Genomic DNA, 22,732 nt, shown 5'->3' on the forward strand with positions numbered 1-22,732 from the left:
ATGGGTTTATTGGATAGTTATAACGAGGTGCTCGAGGCAGCCCTTCTGAGATTTGTGGCTTTCCATTCCATACGAAATAGCGTTTGGAAAAATCTTCCATATGGTGAAAAAAGGGCGTGAAGAGGTGGGGGGATGCTGGTTGTTGATAAACGTAATAAACAGACAACGGTTTGTTTGCCTTCGATTAATTTTGTCTCTTATTCGGTCTACAATCGGTGAACACAATTATTTCTAAACTCTACGTTATAATATAAATGTATAATATACAAAAAATATAAATAAATAATGTATATTCTCGTCAATGACTAATGTCTTTGTCAATACTGGCTTTCGATTTGTCAATACCGTCCCAACCAAGAGACTATGCATTTCTTTGCACATTATGGCTCCAGTTTATCCAACCTGCAAAAAAAAAAGATCTATAAATTTAAACATCTATTAAAACATATATAAACATCTATCTATAACACATATCTATAACATCTATCTATAACATCTATCTATAACATCTATAATATTTAACTATAACATCTGTTTATAAAACATCTATAAAAGCTAAAGTTAGTATCAAAGTTAGTAATTTTGGTTAATTAACCCTTTGAATGCGCCACGCTTTTTCAGATTTCGGGGCCGCTGTGCGCAATAATTTCAGTGTTGCGTATTTGTTCGTGTAGAGCATTTTGTCGAATTTTGTATGAGGTGAGTATGTTCATGTTTAGCAGATAACAATCATGTTTTTATTTATTTACTTTTTTTGAATAAGAATATTCGGAAAGGGATTGAAATGAAGAATTGCGAAGAAAACTTATTTAAAAAATTGTTGCATGTGCAATGTTGACTGCAGACGTAAATAATACTAGGCGAAATTAGTCGCATGGACTAGTGAACTATACAAATACGTAAATACTGATTCTATTACGCAACGTTAACCGTGCAGGTTGAAACACGTTCGTAGATATTTAATCATAAATAATACATATTGCAAATAGTAGTGTTGAGCAATAAACTATACAAAAAAGAACAACTTTTTCAGCTGTAATTGTTTTTTTTTCCACAAAAAGGGCTCACAGTGTGAATGCTGAAAAATCCCTGAACTTCCCATTCTAAACATGTTCGTTCCTTACTTTAAAGAAGAAATTAAAAGAACAATGTACTTAAATTAAGTAAGACGGGGCTGAATGAAAAACTCGAACTTGGAGTGTTTGAGTAGAATCGTTGAACCGTCATGGCACGTCAATTTACAAGCAGAATTATTCAACAGAAAATGAACAAGATTTAATGGAAATTGCAAAACGGCTGTCTTTGTTAAATTGAAAAGGAACTTCGTAAACTGAGATTGAATCTAGAGAAAAGGACAATGGTGTCCGTCAATAGTGTGCTTAATAAATATCTTAATTATTTTTTTGATCATAAAAAAAAACTTTTTTGGCTTTCTTTTTTGTTTAATTTTTGGTGAAATGTAAGTTAATTAAGGAATAAATTAAAAAGTGTCGTTTTAACTTGCATGAATCTACACGGGGCCTTTTGATGAGAGTCACTTCCGTTTATTCTCGTCGAAAGAAGAGGCAAGGGGGATGAAGATCGGATGAAAAATAAACGGAACGAAGTGGACTGATAAAGTAATAAAGTAAAAAAATGAATTGCTTTGATTTCCGTGGAATGTTGCAAAATATGCACGAGGCTCGTATGCATAGCTTTATGGAAAAATGAGGGAGAAGTACAAATTAAAAGACAAGAACAAATCAAATTGAAACAATATAATGAATTATTGTCTTCAAAATTTGGGGATGTACTCAAGTTTTTTTCTTCTTTTTTCTTAGTTTCAAAATGGACAGAAATAAGAGATTTCTTACCTTCTGAAGAAGAAGTAGAAGCATTAGAATATGTGCCTTCAGTTGAATTTGTTGATTCCTGACTTTCCATTGGTGCGTTTAAGTGCATATCCTGGTAAACTTGGTAGCTCCACATTCTTGATAGCTCCTCGTTCATTCTAGTTAGCTGATCTAGGTAAATTGTGTTGAGGGCTTTAACTGCTGACAAGTCTTGAATGCAATGATGAAGCCGCAGCTGAAAATAGGATTTATCCAATTTCAAAGTCACTATCTCCATTGATTTTGAAGACGTTATCTCACGTCCTATTGGACCAAAATTTTGGCTTTCAGAATCTATTTCGTGGAACAGGCCATTAATCTCTTCATCTAGTTCTTCTCTTACATTTCTTAGAGCGTCTTGTAGCTGTTGCCTGTTTAATCTAAGGCGAGCAATTTCTTCTTTCTGCCTTTGTTGTACTGATACTGAATTTCTAAGTGCACTTGCTAATCTTCGTTTTTCTTTTTTCAATTTTCGATACCGTTGAACAGAATTGTGAGAACTTAGTTCAGTTTCATCCAATTTCCTTCTTTTTCTTGTCCAGTTTCTCTCATTTTCTTGTCTCGCATGGCTTTGGGATGCAGGTAGTTCATTCTCAGTCTCCTGAAATAAAAGACTGAATTTCTGAAAATGAAGACATGAATTATTTGTTCTTTGCCGCTCGTTCCGTCGAAGTGAAAGGCTAAGAATATAGCTAGGGAATATTTATATGGGTCTGAGTGAAACATATCAGAGACATAGGGTTTATCGCATACTCAGTACTGCGCGTCTGTACTGTACGCCTCATATAGGCTATGTGATTTTTAAAAATGGTCAATGTCCTAGATACAAAATATAAATATGGGGGCTAAAGAGACCAGTAGGTGGTGAATATGAAATTCTAAGAAAGGAATTTCAAGGACAATGATTTATCCGAAAGAATGGACTTTTTATGCTGATCCAAAATATATTGGAGTCAATATATGTTAATATATATATAATTTTGAAATACTTCTTTTCTGGATATATTAATTATTATATGATACTGAACTGCTAAAAAAAACAAAAAACATTTTAAGCAAAAACTGAAAAAGTGGGGTGCTACCAATCATTTTACAATCATTGATGTAGACTATACAATTTAATAGTGAAAGTCGTATCCCCAAACTCATAATATTTTTTTTTGTAACGCAGACTTTTGACGATTTTTGCATAACAAAATTTTGTGTTATAATGAATGAATTACGTTAATATGCCGTTATGACGGAAATGAGGCACCAGAGGGCTGGGTTCGAAAAACAGTAGGGGAGGGTAGGTGTCTAACTTGGTTTTGAAATTAATTGTTTGAGGTGGTTTCATTGAAAATGTCTTTTATATATAATCATCAAGAAATCGAAAAACAACAGAATTCAGGGGCGGATCTAGAGAAAAATCTTGGGGGAGGCCTAAAAATCTTCGAGGAGACAATGACGCCAATGAGCGAAATCCGGGGGGGGATTGTGACAAAGGTGCCAATAATTGATCAAATTGACAAATTTATTCTAAAAAAAGAGTAAAGAAAAAAAAAAGAATAAGAGGGTGCCAGAAAAAATATCGAGGGGTGTCTCCCTGCCCCCTGGATCCACCAGTCACAGAATTGCCTCTCTTCCGGATAATTATAAACACATTTTGCTCCTATACCTTAAATTTTTAGGAATTGACACCATAGGATCGGTTGGAATTAGATATCCTGTTTTTCCCAAAATACGATTGTAAGTCAAATTTGAAAATTTAACCCCAGATTAAAATTCCCCAAAAGTGAGCTTGAAATCGAAAAGGATACCGTTGAAAGGATTGCCTGATTAAAAAAATACCAACAAATGTATCTGAAACTCATTTTAGGTACAGTCAGATTTTTTTCCGAAGTAAAGCTAGGAACGAAACATTTTTTTTCACAAAATGAAAAGCTGGTAAAACAGGGCAGGAATTAAATGGACTGCACATATCAAGTCATTGCAGTTCAGCTTCTTCATCCAGAGTGGCAAAAAATATTCATCCTCCAGAAAAAATAACAGAAAACTTTCAGAAAAGGTTTTTAGAAAGAGGAAAAAAGCTTTCAGTGAACTTTTACAATGTCTTTCTCGGAAACTTGTTTGACAGTTTTAAATAGTAATAGTTATAGAATTGAAATAATGCTAAAATACAATAGGGACCATTGAATTACCATCCAGTCAGACACGCTATACGGGATATTTTTCTTAGAGTGGGAGTAAATAATGAAGAAAATGTGGAGGTAATAATCAAGAAATATCTGGAATTTTTAATAGAAACTACCCTGAAATACAAAAATGAAATTTTTGGCGGTCCTTCCCTTGCGTCCATCCCTGCTTTTAGCATTCCAATTTTTTTTTTTTTTATTCTTTACTGATTTTCAGTATTTTTTATATGGTAATTTTGACTCTTCAAACAATTTTATTATATGAATTAGTGATATGTTATGTTTCAGCTTTCAGATAATTGTTGCCCAATTCTAATTTATTAGCGAACCTTTAATGTATGCGCTATTAATTACGTCTTTTAAACGTTATACGTTAATTCCCTGTAACTTGTACTTGGTGTATTATTCATCTATTCTAAATTGAAAGGGTAAATAAGTTCATGCTTTTATCGATATTTGTTTGTAGGGGGAAAACTAATTAGAATATGTGAACATGTTCACTGGTGAACATTCACCGGTGAATGTCCGAAATACCTTTTTCTCCTTGGATTTAGTCAGTGTTGTCAATCAACTCGTTCAATTTAATGCAAGATTTTATGATGACAGGCTAGGTTGGTTTAAGTTAGCTTACATTAGGTTTTTAACCCCATTTCTGATATTTAATGCAAAATTTAACGTTATCTAACCCGACCTAACCTACACTAACATAATCTAGCCTAACTTCGTGGTAATTCGTGGTAACGAACAGTAAGTAAGGGGCGACCCGGCTCAATAGTAATCGAAGCTCTAAAAAACGGAATATTGATAAAAATAGATACATCAAAAGGATCGAAATTTTATGCTGATTTAAAATATGGAATTTTGTATTTTATGCAAGAAGAAAGATCACAATGCGTGTTTATCTGTTTTTTGTGTGTTTTTTTTCCAGGGGTGATCGTGTCGACCCAATGGTCCTAGAATGTCGCAACAGGGCTCATTTGAACGGGAAACAAAAGTTTTAGTACCCTTTTAAAGTGACCAAAGAATTAGAGGGCAACTAGGCCCCTTCCCACGCTCATTTTTTCTCAAAGTCACCGCATCAAAATCTTGAGATAGCAATTTTGTTCAACATATCGAAAAATCTAATATCTATGTCCTTGAGGACGACTTGATTCCCTGGGGAAAGGGCTGCAAGTTATGGACTACTATAGTATATGGTTACTATAGTATACATACTATATATAGTATGTATACTATAGTCTATACTATATATAGTATGTATACTATAGTCCATACTATAGTATGGACTACTATAGTATATATATATATGGTTATAATAATTATAAATAATTTTCCAATTATTTAAGCATGACTCCTGACATACAAGGATCGTTTCATTAGAATACTAAGCTTTTTTACAAATTTACGAAGATTTTAGCGTAAACAGCGAGGTACTGAGCATGGGCAACTTCTTCTTATACGTGATAACAACCAAAAGAAAAATCTCAAAATTTTTTGGCAGAATTCTCGAATTATTCGTTGAAACGAACTGTAAGTAAGGAGCGACCCGACTCAATTGTAACCAAAACTAAAAAAAAACTTTTTTTTACAAAAAGGATTTGATACCAATAGATATCAGAATAGGGCTCATTCAAACTGAATTAAAAGTTCTAGTGCCATTTTCAAGTGACCAAAAAAATGGAGGGCAACTAGGCCACCCCCTGCTACTTTTTTCCCAAAATCGTCCTATCAAAATTTTGAGAAAGTCATTTTGTTCCTAATAGTTAAAAGGACCAATAATTTTGCCTTTGGGTATAGCATGACCCTTAGTCCCAGGTAAAATGTCTCTAAGTTATAGAATGTTCCCATTGTTTACGCTTATTATTTGTTATTAGGATGCATAGATACATTTTCGGATGGAGGAAGTACAAAATTTTTGATGTTTTCTTTTCGATTGGGGAATTTTCCCTTGTGGAGGGAAGTTTCCAGGGAGTGAACTTTTCAGGGGAAGCCGTACACTGCGGGAATTCGTGAGAATTCTTATACAAAATTATTTTTATATGTCTTGCTTTCTCTTTTCCTCTCAATTTTACGTGCAGAGTGGTTAAGAGTATTTGTCCGGGATAAGTTTTCACCGGGATTGAATTGTCTAGAAGACATTTCCATAGTGAGGGAGTTTCTCCGCGGATGTGGGGTCGGATTTCCTGCCATTGTTTAAAAAACGATCAGAAATCAAATAAAAAAACAATTTGTTTCTATTAAAAGTAAGGAGCGTCATTAAAACGAACAGAAGTTATTCTATATATAAAAGGGGCCGTCCTCTCCTCAACGCCTCGCTCTCTACGCTAAAGTTTGACTCTTTCTCACAGCTCCATTTTTAAGACAATAAAAACTTTAGCGGAAAGAGCGAGGCGTTGACGAGGGGACTGACCCTTTCATATACCTAATAATTTCTCTTTGTTTTAAGTTTTAACGTCGCTCCTTACTTTCAGTAGAATTTTTTTTTTTTTTTATTCAATTACCATCATAGCTTGCATCAGACTGAAAACGCTGACTCGTAAAGCTAATTGAATCCAAGCAGAGAAAAGGGAATTTCGAACATTCACCGGTGAATGTAGATATTAACACTATTTCGGACACTCACAGTGACAAATTTACTGTTAAAGTTTTGAAATTCCTCTTTTCTGGGTATATTGATGATGGTATGTTTTAATATTTTACTGAAACTGAATTATTGATTACGGTTTTCAGCACACACAAAAATTAGGTTCTAATGAATAAGAAACATTTTTCGAACAATTTATAAATTTTTCAAAAGGAGTGCCCAAATCACCTCTGAGATTTCACGCTCATATTCCAGCCCCCCCCCAAAAAAAGGGGAAAATCTGGCAGAGAATTTTTTTCTGGTAATGAAGAAATTAACAAATTCTATACTAGATATTAAAGTGAAAACTTACCCCAATTTTGAGGAGATTGTTTGTAAACAATAGAAGAGTCATCAGAAGACAATACAAGCCAACAAAAAGGCAAAACACGTCCTGCAAAAACAAAAGGAATAAACGATGGAAGAGTATAAAATAAACATTACCCTACCTACATGAAATTCCTACATGATTCCTAAATTAAATATGTAACTATCACCCGAAAATGCAAGCATAATACTCCCACGTGTGAAGTAAAAAGGGCAAGATCTTCAAATCTTGGGAGGAAATAAAAGTTTTGTTGTCATGTCATGACTTTAGACCCTTGTCACTTGGCCGGCCACAGGTATTTGTCGATTTGGTCAATGATCTTCATAAAAAAAAAGCTTAAGTTATTTGACTTGTGTGTTAATAATAAATAATAGTTTTTTGTCTTTGACAATTTCACTTTATCATATTTTTGTCCTGGTTGCCCGACTGATGAACCAACAATGATAACGTTCGGCCCTGTGGCTTACTAAAAAAGACTATTTCCAAAATTGTTTCTAGAAGTAAAAAAAGAAGAAAAAGTGGATTAAGAAAAATATTTTAACTCTAAAAGCCTCGTCACCAAGCCGGCTATAGTACTCTTTTGATGTTCTCTCACTCCCCCTTTCATTAAAAAAAGTGCTTGTTTGTAACTTTCTTTGCAGGGACAGGTCTAGAGTAAAATCCTGGGGGAGGCCCACTGCGACAATGGTGCCAATGAGCAAAATCTTGGGGGGGAATGTGACAAAGGTACCGATAATTGACCAGATTGACAAATTCCTTCTAAAAAAGAGTAGAAAAAAAACAGGATAAGAGGGTACCAGTAAAAATATTGTAAGGAGGGGTCCTCTGGATCCGTCAGTGTTTCTTGAAAAATATCTTTTTTATATATTTCCATTAAAAAAATGCCCCTATCTTTAGTTGAAAAGTCCCAAAATTTGCTTTTGAAGATAACATGACTCCCAGCCCCTGGAGATTTTACCGATGGGATGGAGAATTTTCAGCGGGGATAGAATTGTCCAGAAGGAATTTTAAGGGGAAATGTTTTTACTTTCCGCAGTAAAACATATGTATATGTATATATATATATATATATATATATATATATATATATATATATATATATATATATATATATATATATATATATATATATATATATATATACAATATATATATATAGGGGAAATGTTTTTACTTTCCGCAGAGGGTTTTCCCGAGTGAGCAAGCAATTTTTCATGGAGGGTGACCCAGATTTACTAGTATGATTTCATGATGCAGTGTAAGACCACACTGCCTTTCCATGACGAAAGTAAAACAAGTTCAAAATAGGGATGATACCTTTTTATTGATAGTGAAATATAAAATTATTTAACTGGATATTTCGAACACATATACAGTGTTCGATGATGAACACTGTATATGTGTTCGTATATACACTGTATACATTTTACTGCTGATGATGAACACTGTATATGTGTTCGAAATATCCAGTTAAATAATTTTATATTTCACTGTCAATAAAAAGGTATCATCCCTATTTTGAACTGTTTTACTTTGAAAATGTGTTGAAATTATTCTATACATGATAGAATTGCCCTCTCCTCAATACCTTGCTCTTGACGCTAAAGTTTGACTGTCTCAATTTTTTCAAGAATTAGTCCTGAAGCATAAGGGCTGTTTAAATTGAATAGGAAGCTTTTTTAAAAGTGCCAAAACCTTCACCTTGAAGAGTAAGGTATTGAGGAGGGGGGCGACCCGTTCATGTACTCAATAATTTCTGTTTGTTTTGAGTTTTAATGTTGCTCCTTACTTTCAGTTAAAAAAATTGTTTTTTGTTTAATATTCAAGACAGATGCGTGGAATTATGTGTAGAAATATGTTGAAAGAATAAGAATTGATATAGATATAAGAATAACATAGAAATTACAAAAAAATAAATAAACATGGGACGCCAGATCCGATGGCTATAGCTATAGAACTGTAATATCTATTCATGCACAGTTAATTATGTTTCCTTTCTTTTGTTAGGCTGTCTGATTTTTCAGCTTTTTTTTTTCTTCAGATTGTACTAAGAATAAAATTAAAAAGAAATAGAAACATAAGATCATAACCTCTCCGTTGGGCGCTATATCGGGCGGGGATGGCACGGACCTGCATTTGTCAGGGCCGATGGCCCAGGCGTGCCAACCCAAAAGCTGTCTCTTTTTACATAAAATATGAACATTAGACGACACAAAAAGTTTTTTTCTTCAGATTGTACTAAGAATAAAATTAAAAAGAAATAGAAACATAAGATCATAGCCTCTCCGTCGGGCGGGGATGGCACGGACCTGCATTTGTCAGGGCCGATGACCCAGGCGTGCCAACCCAAAAGCTGTCTCTTTTTACATAAAATACGAACATTAGACGTCACAAAAAGTTTTTTTTTCTCCCAATTCGTCTTTAAAAGTAAAAACTTACCAATAGCTCCCAATTTACAGACTCCATTTCAATTAGAGAACTAGACTCTACCACTGTGATACTGTGTGCACTAAAATCACAATAATGACTATTGAACTATGAAAATTGTTGCTTCTTATATAGTATTTGACTAATTAATCCTTTACATCCTGATGTAATTATCAGGTGCATAATCCATATTAATATTCTCATCAAGGATTTTTTTTAAGAATAATTATGTAAATTAAAGTTGACCAACTGATCTGACCTTAGATAAGCATAATATATATTTAAAACATATTTTTAGAAATTGCTTCTTGATTTTCGGCACTAAAAAATTGTCCCGGAAAACTACCCTAAAATGGAGACGGAAAAGAGAAAGTAAGACATAAAAGGAAAATTTTGTATAAGAATTATTGCAAATTCTCACAGTGGTATAACTTCCCCTGACAAGTTCACTCCCTGGAAACTTTTCTCCCTATGGAAAATCCCCCAGGGGAAAAAACAGCAGAAAATTTGCCCTTCCTCCACCCGAAATTGTATCCATGCATCCCAATAACAAATACTATGCATAAACAAAGGGCACATTTTATAACTTAAAGATATTTCTGCTGGGACTGGGGTCATGTTATGTCCAAAGGCAAAGTTACTTGGCCTTTCAACTATGATGAACAAAATAGCTATATCAAAGTTTTGATTGGATGATTTTGGAAAAAAAGCAGTGGGGGATGTGGCCTAGTTGCCCTCCAATTTTTGTGTCACTTAAAAATGGCACTAGAACTTTTAATTCCGTTTGAATGAACACTCTTCTGATATTCTAAGACTACTGGGTTGATACGATCATCCCTGGGGAGTACAAATAAAAAAATAAACATGCATCCGTGATCTTTTTTCTGGCAAAAAATATCAAATTATACATTTTTGCAGATATCAGCTTGAAACCTATCTAGAAGGGCTCTCTGATACTCTCGATCTGATGGTGCAATTTTCGTTGAGATCATTAGACTTTTAGGGGGGTGGTTCACATTTTTTTGAATGAATTCTGAAGCACAACGGCTTTTAAAATAGAATAGAAAGCTTTTTTTTAAAAGTGCCAAAAACTTCACCGTGAAGAGTAAGCCCTTTTCATATACGGAGTAATTTCTGTTTGTTTTTATTTTTAATGTTGCTCCTTACTTCCAGTTGAAAAAATCCCGTTTTTTTAATTTAATAATTAACACAGAAGCGTGGAAATATGAGCAGAAATATTTTGTAGGAATAAGAATGGATATAGCGATGAGAATAAAATAGAATTTAAAGAAATAAAAATAAACTGAATATGGGACGTCAGATCCGATGGCTATAGCTACAGAATTGTAATATCTATTCACGCAAATTTAATGATTGTTTTCTGTCTTTTGTTAGGCTCTCTGATTTTTCTGCTAACAGATTCAAGGTAGGTCATAAAAATTTGAAAACCGAGCACTAAGAATAAAATTAAAAAGAAATTTAAGGCGCTATACCGGACGGAAATGGCACGAACCTGTATTTGTGAGGGCGGATGGCCCAGGTGTGCCAACCCAATAGCTGTCTCTTTTCACATAAAATATGAACATTAGACGACACAAAAAGTTTTTTTTTCTTCTGATTCGTCTTTAAAAGCAAAAACTTACCAATAGCTCCCAATTCACAGACTCCATTTCAATTAGAGAACTAGACTCTACCACTGTGATACTGTGTGCACTAAAATCACAATAATGACTATTGAACTATGAAAGTTATTGCTTCTTATATAGTATTTGACTAATTAACCCTTTACATCCTGATGTAATTATCAGGTGCATAATCCATATTAATATTCTCATCAAGGAATTTTTTAAAGAATAATTATGTAAATTAAAGTTGAACAACTGATCTGACCTTAGATGAGCATAATTATATATTTAGAACATATTTTTAGAAATTGCTTCTTGATCTGTTATTTTACACGGCTCAAAAGCTTGTAGCTGTAGATGTTCAAAAGCTGTAGTTTTTAGTGTTTGCTAAAAAGCGTTTACTAAAAAAACATCCTCTTATAAAAATAAAGTATCTGAAGTTATCCCAAATCCACTTTTTTTATTATAGAAATTCTATCCCTTTGTAAGTATACTTAGAATAAACGACCTCTGAAATATCCTCCGGCACTGTAACCCCCCGTATTAATTATAGTAGGCATTTATAGTAGAAAATTGTGACCTTTTATTTTTCATAAAATTGAGTTTAAATACGACAAATCTCTGGTAGGTTCTCTGATTACAAGAACTTAATCCATTGTCCCTCTGCTCTTTTCTACATTTTGTTATATTTTTACATTGGACAAAAACTTCGGGGTGGGGGTGGTGTAAATCTGGCACACCCCATGCATCCTTTTTTGGCATGATTAAAAGAATGTTACTCTTCCTTGTTGCTCACAGAAGTAAGATCAACTTCCCACCTTAGATCATAAGTAGGGCATTTTCCTTTACTTTACATAATTTTTTTTCTTATCTGCCAACGTCCTCTATTTGGTCATATGATGAAAAGAGTGGAGGGACCCTTTCCTCTTCAAAGCTTGGAACAGGTAGGCTAAAGATACCTGACAAAATGGACTAGGACAATTGGTGTTTTCTGAAACTGATGTCCCCTTTCACTGTTTACCTGCCTTGTAAGTTTCAAGCAGGTCGGATTGAAAGAGTTACTTTCAAATTACTTCACCTTGTAAGCCTAAGGAAATCAGAAAAAAACAAGACTTTGACCAAGTTTCTTGTTTCAAACCATTTAACTTCCTTAAGCTCTACCCACTCCTCTAATTTTAAATCCAGTTAGAGAAGAAAAATAGTGCCCATTTTTCAGGGTCAGGAACCAGTTTGGCCGAAATTAGTTTAAATTTAATTTTCTGCGCGAGACCCAGGAACTTCTGGTTGAAATATTTCAAGCCGGTCGTTTCGTATTCTTTCCTTTGAATTTGATCACAAACAGTTTAATTCCAAGCCAAGTTACTCGTTTTGGCTTGGGCTGGTTGTAAATATTCCTGATTGATTAGAAAGAGGCAAAATAGCCCAAATTTCAGTTGATGTCTTACAGATATTCTTGTTATTATGCGGGCGACTCGCGTATCGGTCCCTATATGACCCTCGCCCACATCCACGAAGTTCGAATCGAATTCTGATTAAAAAAAAACATAAGCGAGACCGTAACTTTAAATTTACATTAAGATAATCAATATTACACCAGATGAAAGTAAAACAGTTCAAAATAGGGATGTACCTTTTTATTGACAGTGAAATATAAAATTATTTAACTGAATATTTCGAACACATATACAGTGTTCATCACTTTTTACTGCTGATGATGAACACTGTATATGTGTTCGAAATATCCAGTTAAATAATTTTATATTTCACTGTCAATAAAAAGGTATCATCCCTATTTTGAACTGTTTTACTTTCGTCATGGAAAGGCAGTGTGGTCTTCGAAGTTATCTATTACACCAGATGTTGTCAAGATTTTCATCTACTGATTCTAGATACGTGAATTTTTGCATAATTAATCTGAGAACCATTAGAATGGTTGTAATCTTAAAAAAGGGGGGGAATGGGCTAAGCAATTCAAAAACTGCTCTTGGAATACTGTCATGCAATGTTTACTGTGTGGGTTGTTTGGCGCTACCTTCTACGGTCTGTGCCCAGCAGCCCGTGCCTTATATAAGGGAAAAAACAAACGTTCCGTGTACACTTGTGAGGATGGGAGGAAAATTCTTTTGCCCTTCCTGACGCAAGGCTCAAGTCTCTTTCTATCTCCCCAAAAGAAACTTTCTGAAAGGTTTTGCTGAATTCCCCTTCCGTGAGACAAAACACGATAGGCTTACCAGAACTATAGTTTTGGAAATGCTAAATTAGACAGAAAAAAATCCTCCTATTTAATCTAGTTCTTTTTCCACCTACGTGCAAGAGATAATCTGGCTGATGCGTCTTAACCCTTACCCTCTAGGCCAGCTGCGCCTCGTGTTTAGTTTTATATCAGTCTTTGCATTAATTGTATAGATAAATATATATGTATATATATATATATGTATATATATATATATATATATATATATATATATATATATATATATATATATATATATATATATATATATATATATATATATATATATATATGTATATATATATATATATATATATATATATATATATATATATATATATATATATATATATATATATACCGGCACTGTTAATTATGTTAGAGACCTATAGATTTTTGCTTGTCACATTATTCATTCTACTCAGCTTATTCAGGTCCATTTTTGTCCTTCCATTTTTTTATTTCCTCTTTTAAGAGACGGTGTTTCCGTCGGGGAAAGCTTGTCCACTTCACTTAGTGATGAGTCCGAATTTTCTGATGAAGTCAAAGATGTGTTCTTCATTGATGGCAAACCTGTTCAAAAAGGACAAATTTTAAAACAAGCCCATTTAGCTGAGACTTTGGAAATTGTGTCGAAGTTCGGGGCTAACGGTAAGTTTTTTGTCCTAAATAATGAAATTTATGACTTGACGTCTTCTGTATTTACTGTCAACGAGTTGAAACACCCAATCAACGAGTATTTTATTTTTCAAAAGTACAAGCATTAAAACAGTGTTGGTGGTGTTTTGCCCTTTGAATACTATTAGCACTGGTAACAAGTGTTAATACGTTACTTTTCAACAGAATAAGGGAATTATTAAACATATGTTTCATGTTTTGTCAAACATACTTTCTTCTAACGATTAGAAAATATTCAAAACCCTTTTCACACAATTTTTTCTCTGCTGTTTGCCCCTCATATATTTCTTTTACAGGACATGTATATATATATATATATATATATATATATATATATATATATATATATATATATATATATATATATATATATATATATATATACTTATTGACGACATGACTGCCTGTCCATGGATTATTCTTTATGGTTGATTGTGTATGGCTCTGCTGTTTGACCTATGAGGTTGTAGGGATGAGTAGGGTTATGGCCTCATTCAAGTGCTGGTCTATATTAACCACTAATTTAGGAAAACAGTTTTCCCTTTCTCCTTCTATCTCCTTTCTTTTTTTTGTGTTTGTGCTGTTACATTGATGATTTCTCCTTTCATTATATATATATATATATATATATATATATATATATATATATATATATATATATATATATATATATATATATATATATATATATATATATATATATATATATATATATATATATATATATATATATATATATATATATATATATATATATATATATATATATATATATATATATATATATATATATATATATATATATATATATCTGAATGCAAGTAAATTGTGCATATATATGTGTCTGTTTCATATACTGGATGCATATATATTGTGCAATATATGTCTCTAGGAACCCATTTTCAGTTTTAGGCACGTACTAAAGCCTGAGTCCCTTGAAACCCAAAAATCTCCCAATTTCTGAGTATTTCTTTGTCGAACTGCGAAATCCCCCCTTAAAAAAAGAAATTCGGCGTACTTGTGTTCACGGTATATACCATTCTGACGGAGATTCATGGTAGCTTACTTGTTCTTGTGGACCTCTAGAGATTTTCTGTGGATTGCCTTAGATTTTCAGAAACCTCAGCTGAGAAAATCTATTCACAACAATAAAATTCGTGAATTCTGGAATGCTAATTCCGTCTATACTTGTGTTTAGACGTAAGCCAATGTCTAAACCCCGTCAAGTTTGGTTTCATGACTAGTTATAAAAGAGAAAATAAACCTTGATTGGTCAGATGGGATATGACATAGACATTGACCTAGCTAAACACTTATGTTAACGTCATGGCCTTGTCCAGGATTTTTTTGGGTGAGGCAGGGGTTCCAAAAACGATTTAAAAAATGCATCCAAAATTTATTTTGTTCATTTCGATGCATTTTTATGAGGGACAAATATTTTGGTCTGGGGTCAAATTCCCTAATTCCCCCTCCCCCTACTGATACGGCCTTGGTGAACGTAACCTGATCATTTTTAACTTAAACTAAGAGTGTTAAAATAAGAAACTAAAGAAGCTTCTCTTTTGACTAATTTTTACTATTTTTTTAATTTTTTCTATTATTTCTTCTGACATTTTTACTATTGCCCTTTTTGTATTTTATTTTGGTGAGCAGATATGCCTGGCGTCTATGTTTCTAACTTTTTTTAATTGGTGGTTTTGACGCTTTCTGTATAATTAAAACTAAAATTTTGAGAGAAGATCAAAAGCGTGTTTATGTGTTACTTAGCATACCTACACATTCTCCCCTATAAAAAGGCAAAATGAGAATCTTTTTTGTGTTTCCGACTCCTACCCCCTTCCAAGATTATGTGAGTCTCCATCGTGTCCCAAACCCAATAAGAAAAATTAATTGTATGTTTTCCAAAGTCGAACGCCCCCTTCGAGACTGATTTAATGTAGACAGTCGTTCATCGATCCGTGCTAAGCCTTATTAAATGGTGCGCTCTTTTTGTTTTTGTATGAAAAAAAAATCATATTTATTAGAAAAATCTTTTATACAAAAAGGAATATCCGGATTTCTTTTTTTGTAAATATTGCGGTCCTCTTTGACACAATCTGAATTATGGAAAAATGTCAACTTGTCACGGGAAGGAAAAAGTCATAACTATCGTAATAGGAATGCATACAAATCAGGCATGGATAAAATTGCAAATTGTTTTATGAATATGTCAATTTATAGGCTAATAGAAAAATCAAACTATTATTTTTAGAATTTTATCGGATGTGTACAATTATCGTGGGCTCTAACATGTGGGAAATGTCAACTTGAAGAAAAAAAAAAAAATTAAAAATGAAGGGGCGCAAATGAAAATATTGCGTAAATGGAATTCCAAATGTTCTTCATGAATGGGAGACTAATTGAAAAATTTGCAATAAAGGAATTAATGGAGTTTACCGTGGTATATTCAAACAAAAAAAGGGGCATTTATTTGCCCATCGTGCGACATTACTGCCTCTGAAACTACCCATTTCAATAGAAGTTTTTGATAATTCTAAGTCGATTTGTAATCTCTGAGTTATTTTATCTTGGCTTTTAACCCTCCCTTGGGTGAAATTGTAGTTGTGTGCCACTAAATGGCAGCACCCTTTTTGGCCTATTAAAAAGGATTCCAGAACTTCTAATTCTCTTCGAATGAGCCGTCCGCAGATTTTTTAGGACTATGTTTTCTGTACTTTTCTATGCAGCTTTATTTGACACAACCTTTTTTGGCCCATTAAAAAGGATACTAGAACTTCAAATTACCATTCGAATGAGCCACCTCCCGATTTTTTAGGGCTTTGTTTTCTGTACTATTTGTTTTTCTGTACTATTTCTGTACTGCATGTTTTCTGAAAAAAATAAAATAAACAAACTTCAGTCATCTTTCTTCTTGAAAATAAAAAAAACTAGTTTTTTTAAACTGAAAGTAAGGAGTGACATTAAAACTCAAAACGAACAGAAATTACTCCGTATATGAAAGGGGCTGTTCCCTCCTCAACGCCCCGATCTTTAGGCTAAAGTTTGACTCTTACTGTTTATTCTACTTTTTAAAACAGTATAAAACATTAGCGTAAGGAGCGGGGCGTTGAGGAGGGAACAGCATCTTTCATATACGAAGTAATTTCTGTTCGTTTTAAGTTTTAATATCGCTCCTTACTTTCAGTAAAAAAACTACTTTTTCTTAATTTTTGAATCCCTTCGTGAAATATAAATTCACATATTTATCCCTTCGTGAAATAAAATTCATCGAGTTTAACGTCACCTATTAAAAGCAGCGAGCCTAGGATAATTTGCCTAATTTTCGGGAAAAGGGGAAAATACAAACATCCCAAGAAGGCAAGTTTACCTGATAAAATTTAAACCACCAAATTCAGTACACCTACGCGGCTGTAGAGGTTTCAAGAACCCTACTGTAGAGGTTTCAAGCTCTCATCTACAAAAAATGATACTTTCGCTTTTCAAACAGTTCGTGGTAACGAACTGTAGTAAGGAGGGACCCGGCTCAATAGTAACTAAAACTCTAAAAAGTTGAATTTTTATAACAATAGTTGGATCAGAAGAATTTCATTTTAATACTGATTTTAAATATATAAGTTTCATCAAGTTTAGTTTAACCCATCAAAAGTTACGAGCCTGAGAAAATTTGCCTTATTTTAGAAAATAGGGAGAAACACCTCTTAAAAGTGATAAAATCTTAACGAAAATCGCACTACCAGATTCAGCATATCAGAGAACCCTACAATAGAAGTTTCAAGCTCCTATCTACAAAAATGTGGAATTTTGCATTTTTGCAAAATTGAGGGGACAGGGTTATGTGGGGGGAGCTTTCCACGGAGGAATTTGTCAAGGGGGAAGAGAATTTCCATGAAGGAGGCGCAGGATTTTCTAGCATTTATAAAAAATGAAAAAATAAATATGAAAAAGTTTTTTCAAATAAAAGTAAGAAGCAGCATTAAAACTTAAAACGAACAGAAATTATTACGCGTATGAGGGGTTCATCTCCTCCTAATACCTCGCTCTTTACTCTAAAGTATTTTTTTAGTAATTTCAACTATTTATTGTACGGCCTTTCTGATTCAAGGGTCATTCTTAAGGAATTGGGACAAAATGTAAGCTTTAGTGTACGTGTACCCCTCATACACGTAGTAAAAACATACCAATATATAAGTTCGTTACAAAAGTTACAAGCCATTTAGCCAAAAAATAAATTAATATGCAAATTTCGTTTCAATTCTTCATGTGCGGAGAGCCAAATTCAAAACATGCATGAATTCAAAAACGTTCAAAAATTAAGAAAAAGTAGTTTTTTTTACTGAAAGTAAGGAGCGATATTAAAACTTAAAACGAACAGAAATTACTTCGTATATGAAAGATGCTGTTCCCTCCTCAACGCCCCGCTCCTTACGCTAATGTTTTATACTGTTTTAAAAAGTAGAATAAACAGTAAGAGTCAAACTTTAGCGGATGTTTGGGACCTCCGATGGAATTGGTTGCTTTGGCTAGGCCCCCCAGTGAAATTGGAACTAAGGGCCCCTAGTGGTTAGGTTAAGAGGCCCCGGTAAAATTGGATGCTAGGGCCCCATTGGGATCGCTTGCTAGGGTCCCATTGGAATTGGATGCTAAGGAGCTGGTGGAATCCGCGCGAGAAGTTTGGTGTCTTGAAGTTCCCCAATTAGCAGGCCCTGAAGTTTTTTTCCTACCCCTCGCGGGTTTTTATGAAAAACACTCTCTATTACGTAACAACCAAGAATAAACAAAGCCTATTGCGTAACAAGCAAAAATAAACAACGCTTTTACGTAAAAGCTTTTTTCTTGGCCCTGTAACAAGTCCTATTACGTAACAACCAATAGTAAACAAACCCTATTACGTAACAGCTTTTTTCCTGGCCCTCTAACAACTTCTATTACGTAACAACGAAAAGTAAGTATTTTCCTGTGATGTAACAAGTAAAACCTATTGCATAACACCCCAAGAAATCCTGGGGTAAAGATGCCCGTGAAAGCTTCCCCCACACCCTTAGTTTTTAAGCATAACAACCTTGGAAAAATAGTATCTATGGCGTAGCATGCCCCTTCATCTCTTAGAAAACATTCCCTATGACGTAACAAATACATGACTGTCATGGAATGACGGGATAGGGCTCCAGTGGAATATAGCGATAGGGTTCCCTTTAAAAGCAGGGCTGCCTTTAAAATTAGGGATAGGGTTCCCTTTAAATAGATTACTACTATTACTAACAACTCACCATAGCACCAAGCCGCCTGAGTCCAACAGAGCTACACATGCTCCTCCTCCATCTCAATCTATTCAAAGCCTCCCTCTTCACACCCTCCCAGGAAGTTCCCATTTCTTTCAACTCTTTCTTTATGACATCCTCCCACCCCAGAGAGGACGACCTGCTTTCTGTTTAGCCCTATAAGGTTTGGTCGAAAAGGACAATCTACGGTAATCCGTCATCCTTCATTCGCAGAACGTGCCCTAGCCATCTCAACCTTTCTTTCATTATAGCCCTAGAAATCGGTATTGAACCACATTTTTCGTACAGCCTACTGTTTGAAATGCGGTCAATCAGCCGGGTACCCAGAACAACCCCAAGGCAATTTCTCTGGGAAAATATCTAGTAAAGCTTCATCCGCTTTTCGGAGTGTCCATACTTCAGAGCCATATTTGACCACTGTTGTAACTGTACCTCCCAATATTCTGTTCTTAGTTTTCAAACTTATCTTCCTATTCCTCCAAACTCCTTTTAACCGTAAAAAAACACCCTGAGCCTTGGCTATTCTACTTTTAACATCTTCACTGCTCCCACCGTCTTTATTAATAATACTAGCAAGGTAAGTGAAGCTGCCCACCTGATCAATCTTTTCGCTACCCATCGTCACCTTTTCATCTTCAGTTATTCCTAGTCTTAGTGGCTTAGTCTTCTAAACATTAATCTTCAAACCTATTCTAGCACCCTGAACTCTCGAAACCTCTAAAAGTTCATTATTTTGGTCACACTTTCATCTAGGATATTAGGATGCAAGTCCAGTTGAGTTTTTCCTCCCCATTTGGTTCCATGGTCTCCCATTGCCTTTCCCATGCTCCTCAATACAAAGTCCTTCAAAATGATCCATATAAAGGGGGATAGAACACAACCCTGCTTAAATCTTGATTTAATACAAAACCAGCTGCTAACCTTATTTCCTACCTTAACTGCAGCAGTATTATTCTCTTACTAATCACTTTCATGTATTTGTCTGGTATACTATATAACGATAAGACCTTTGCTAAAGCTCTTCTTTCAACAGAATCGAACGCTTGCTCATAATCTATAAAACTGAGGACCAAAGGTGTTTGACAACTAAGGCACTTCTCAATTATTAACGTAAGAGTAAAAATTTGTCGACACATCCTCTACCTTTTCTAAAACCACACTGTTCTTATCTTAAAACTTTGTCTACAGCATCTCTCAGTCTAAAAAGTATGACGTTACTAAGTAATTTGCTAACTATAGAGGCCGGACTAATTCCTCAATAATTACGACACACACTCTTATCACATTTCTTGTACAGTGGTTTAATTAAGGTTTTCCTAAAATCGTTAGGTACTTTCGCCTTTTCAAAAATCATATTCATAATCTTCAGTAACTTATTTTTAACCTCAGAGCCACCATATTTAAGACACTCATTTACCACACTATCTTCATCTGGAGCCTTATTATTTTTTAATCCTTTTAGTACTGTCGCTAATTATTCCTCACAAAACAAATCTTCATTCACATCCAAGGCATCCCAAACTTTTTCATTTTCCTCTATATCTTTTCCTGTAACTGTGTCTCGGTTTAGCACATTCTCAAAATTTTTCATTCATTTCCCTTTAAATCTTTTCTTATCACTAATTGTCACCCCGTTTCTATCTTTAACTGGGACAAGTCCGGAGTGACTATTCCCTCTCAATTTATTAACATGTCAGCACAATATTTTACTATTATGCCGTCTAGCTGCATCTTTCAGATTCTCAGTAATTTTATCCATGGTCTCCACTTCACTCCTCCTTAGTTCATATTTTAATGCTTTCTCCACTTTCTTTGCATTCCTTTTGTTTTTATATGATCTATCACTCAAATAATTCTTGTATAAACCCCTTGTTCTCTTTACCAAACATAAAGCTTATTTTTTTAAATTAATATCCCTAGCTGCAGTCTTAACTGTCTCCTTTAAGATTTTGTATAAACCCCTTCTTCTCTCTAGCAAACATACAGCTTTTTTTTTTATTAATATTCCTAGCTGCAGTCTTAACTGTCTCCTTTAAGACACCGTCAGCAACTTCACAAATTGTTTTTCTAAAATTATTCCAACCATCTTCCATGTTGTCAAATTTTAAACTCTCAATTTTAGTGTTCAACTGTTCCTGGAAAGTTTCTCTTAAATTCTCATCCTGAAGTCTATCAACATCATAACTTCCCAGAATGTAGTTACTCTTCCGAAATTTCAGCTTTAAATTAACCCTAGACTGTACTAGATGGTGATCTTTACTTTTAACATCAATAACAGCACTCCTATATACCCTAGTATCTTGTATTGATCTTGCCAGTCTTTGGTTTACTATAACATAATCAATAAGGTTTGCTGTCTTACCGGGTCATTTTATGACCAAACACCGTATTGGTTATGACTAAATTGTTATACCTTAAAAATTGCAAAAGTTTGTAACCATTACTGCTTTCCTACACGCAGAAATTACTTAAGCTAGGATACCATCTATCCCTACTTCTACCGATCCGGGTGTTAAAATATAGGTGTTAATAAAAACACTATATTTCTACCTGGGACCCTGTCTATTTGTTCCTGTAACTGTAAGAAAAATTCATCTGAGTCACTAGTATCTGTGTCAGGCGGTTCAACAGGGGTATATACTACTATAACTGATACCTTGAAATTTTAAGTCAGAAACTGAATAATTAGTATTCTATTATTAATGTCTTCTCAGCCTAAACAAGACTTAGCAGCTTCCTTATTCATCATGAGCCCTTCTCCCTGTTTATGTACCACATCCTTCCTGCCTGAGTAGATGAATTCTATATCACCTAATTTCATGCTTCATACCCTTGGGATATGAGTTTCTGAAACTCCTAAGTAAGTCCAGTTCAAATCGTCTGAATTTGTTAGTCAAATTATCAATACGATAGTAATTTTTTAACGTCGTAATATTCCAAGTTCCAATTCTCATGTTCTTTAAACCATTAAAATTATTTTTGCCTCAGGGAAAGCAATGATCCTGGATACCAGTGCAGGACGGGGATCAACATATCTTTTCAAGTCTACGTCGAAGCGCTTAAGCCGGCATAGAACCGGACAGCAAGAAGTCCCTGGGACCTCCAGTATGAATGGAGGCTTTGAACAATCCTGGTCTTATCTTGGTAACAACATGGTTTTCAGCACTTGGAGATGCTCTTCTATCAACAAGAGTCAAAATCCTGCACAGAGAGTCCCAAACCTATTACTTCCGACGCATTATATATTCATGCCTACAAATATTATGCTACTACGGAGAGTCAATCCATAGTAGTTAATTGAGCTAGGAGGAGGTTTTTTCAGCCCAAAAATGCCTGTCAAAACAGACCAAGCCCAGAAGAATTATCCATTGATCAGAATCCCGTGCGAATGCTGTGTCGTTTACTAGGCTTTAATTTCCTCGAGGGGCGCCACTCCTCAAATGGGATAGAGTTGACCCCCCAGTCTTGCTGATAGCCCGAAAGGGTCGAGGCAG

At 34.3% G+C, this 22,732-nt stretch overlaps 2 protein-coding genes across 2 annotated transcripts in view; one reads left to right on the forward strand and one right to left on the reverse strand.

Moving 5' to 3' along the window:
• Nucleotides 1–22,732, forward strand: part of LOC136032657 (glutathione hydrolase 7-like) — a 104,709-nt gene that overhangs the window by 49,314 nt on the left and 32,663 nt on the right. Inside the window, exon 5 of the mRNA XM_065712942.1 lies at nucleotides 13,757–13,932. Within this exon, the coding sequence (XP_065569014.1) occupies nucleotides 13,757–13,932 (176 nt within the window). The remainder of the gene's footprint in view (nucleotides 1–13,756; nucleotides 13,933–22,732) is intronic.
• On the reverse strand, nucleotides 248–7,128 carry LOC136032656 (uncharacterized). Its single transcript, XM_065712940.1, has 3 exons — nucleotides 6,982–7,128; nucleotides 1,854–2,472; nucleotides 248–402 (listed from the first exon to the last, which is right to left on the reverse strand). The coding sequence occupies exons 1-3, from the start codon at nucleotides 7,021–7,023 to the stop codon at nucleotides 362–364; spliced, it is 702 nt and encodes a 233-aa protein (XP_065569012.1). The 5' UTR covers nucleotides 7,024–7,128; the 3' UTR covers nucleotides 248–361.

Source organism: Artemia franciscana, chromosome 11, assembly GCF_032884065.1.
Source record: "Artemia franciscana chromosome 11, ASM3288406v1, whole genome shotgun sequence".
Taxonomy (NCBI): domain Eukaryota; kingdom Metazoa; phylum Arthropoda; class Branchiopoda; order Anostraca; family Artemiidae; genus Artemia; species Artemia franciscana.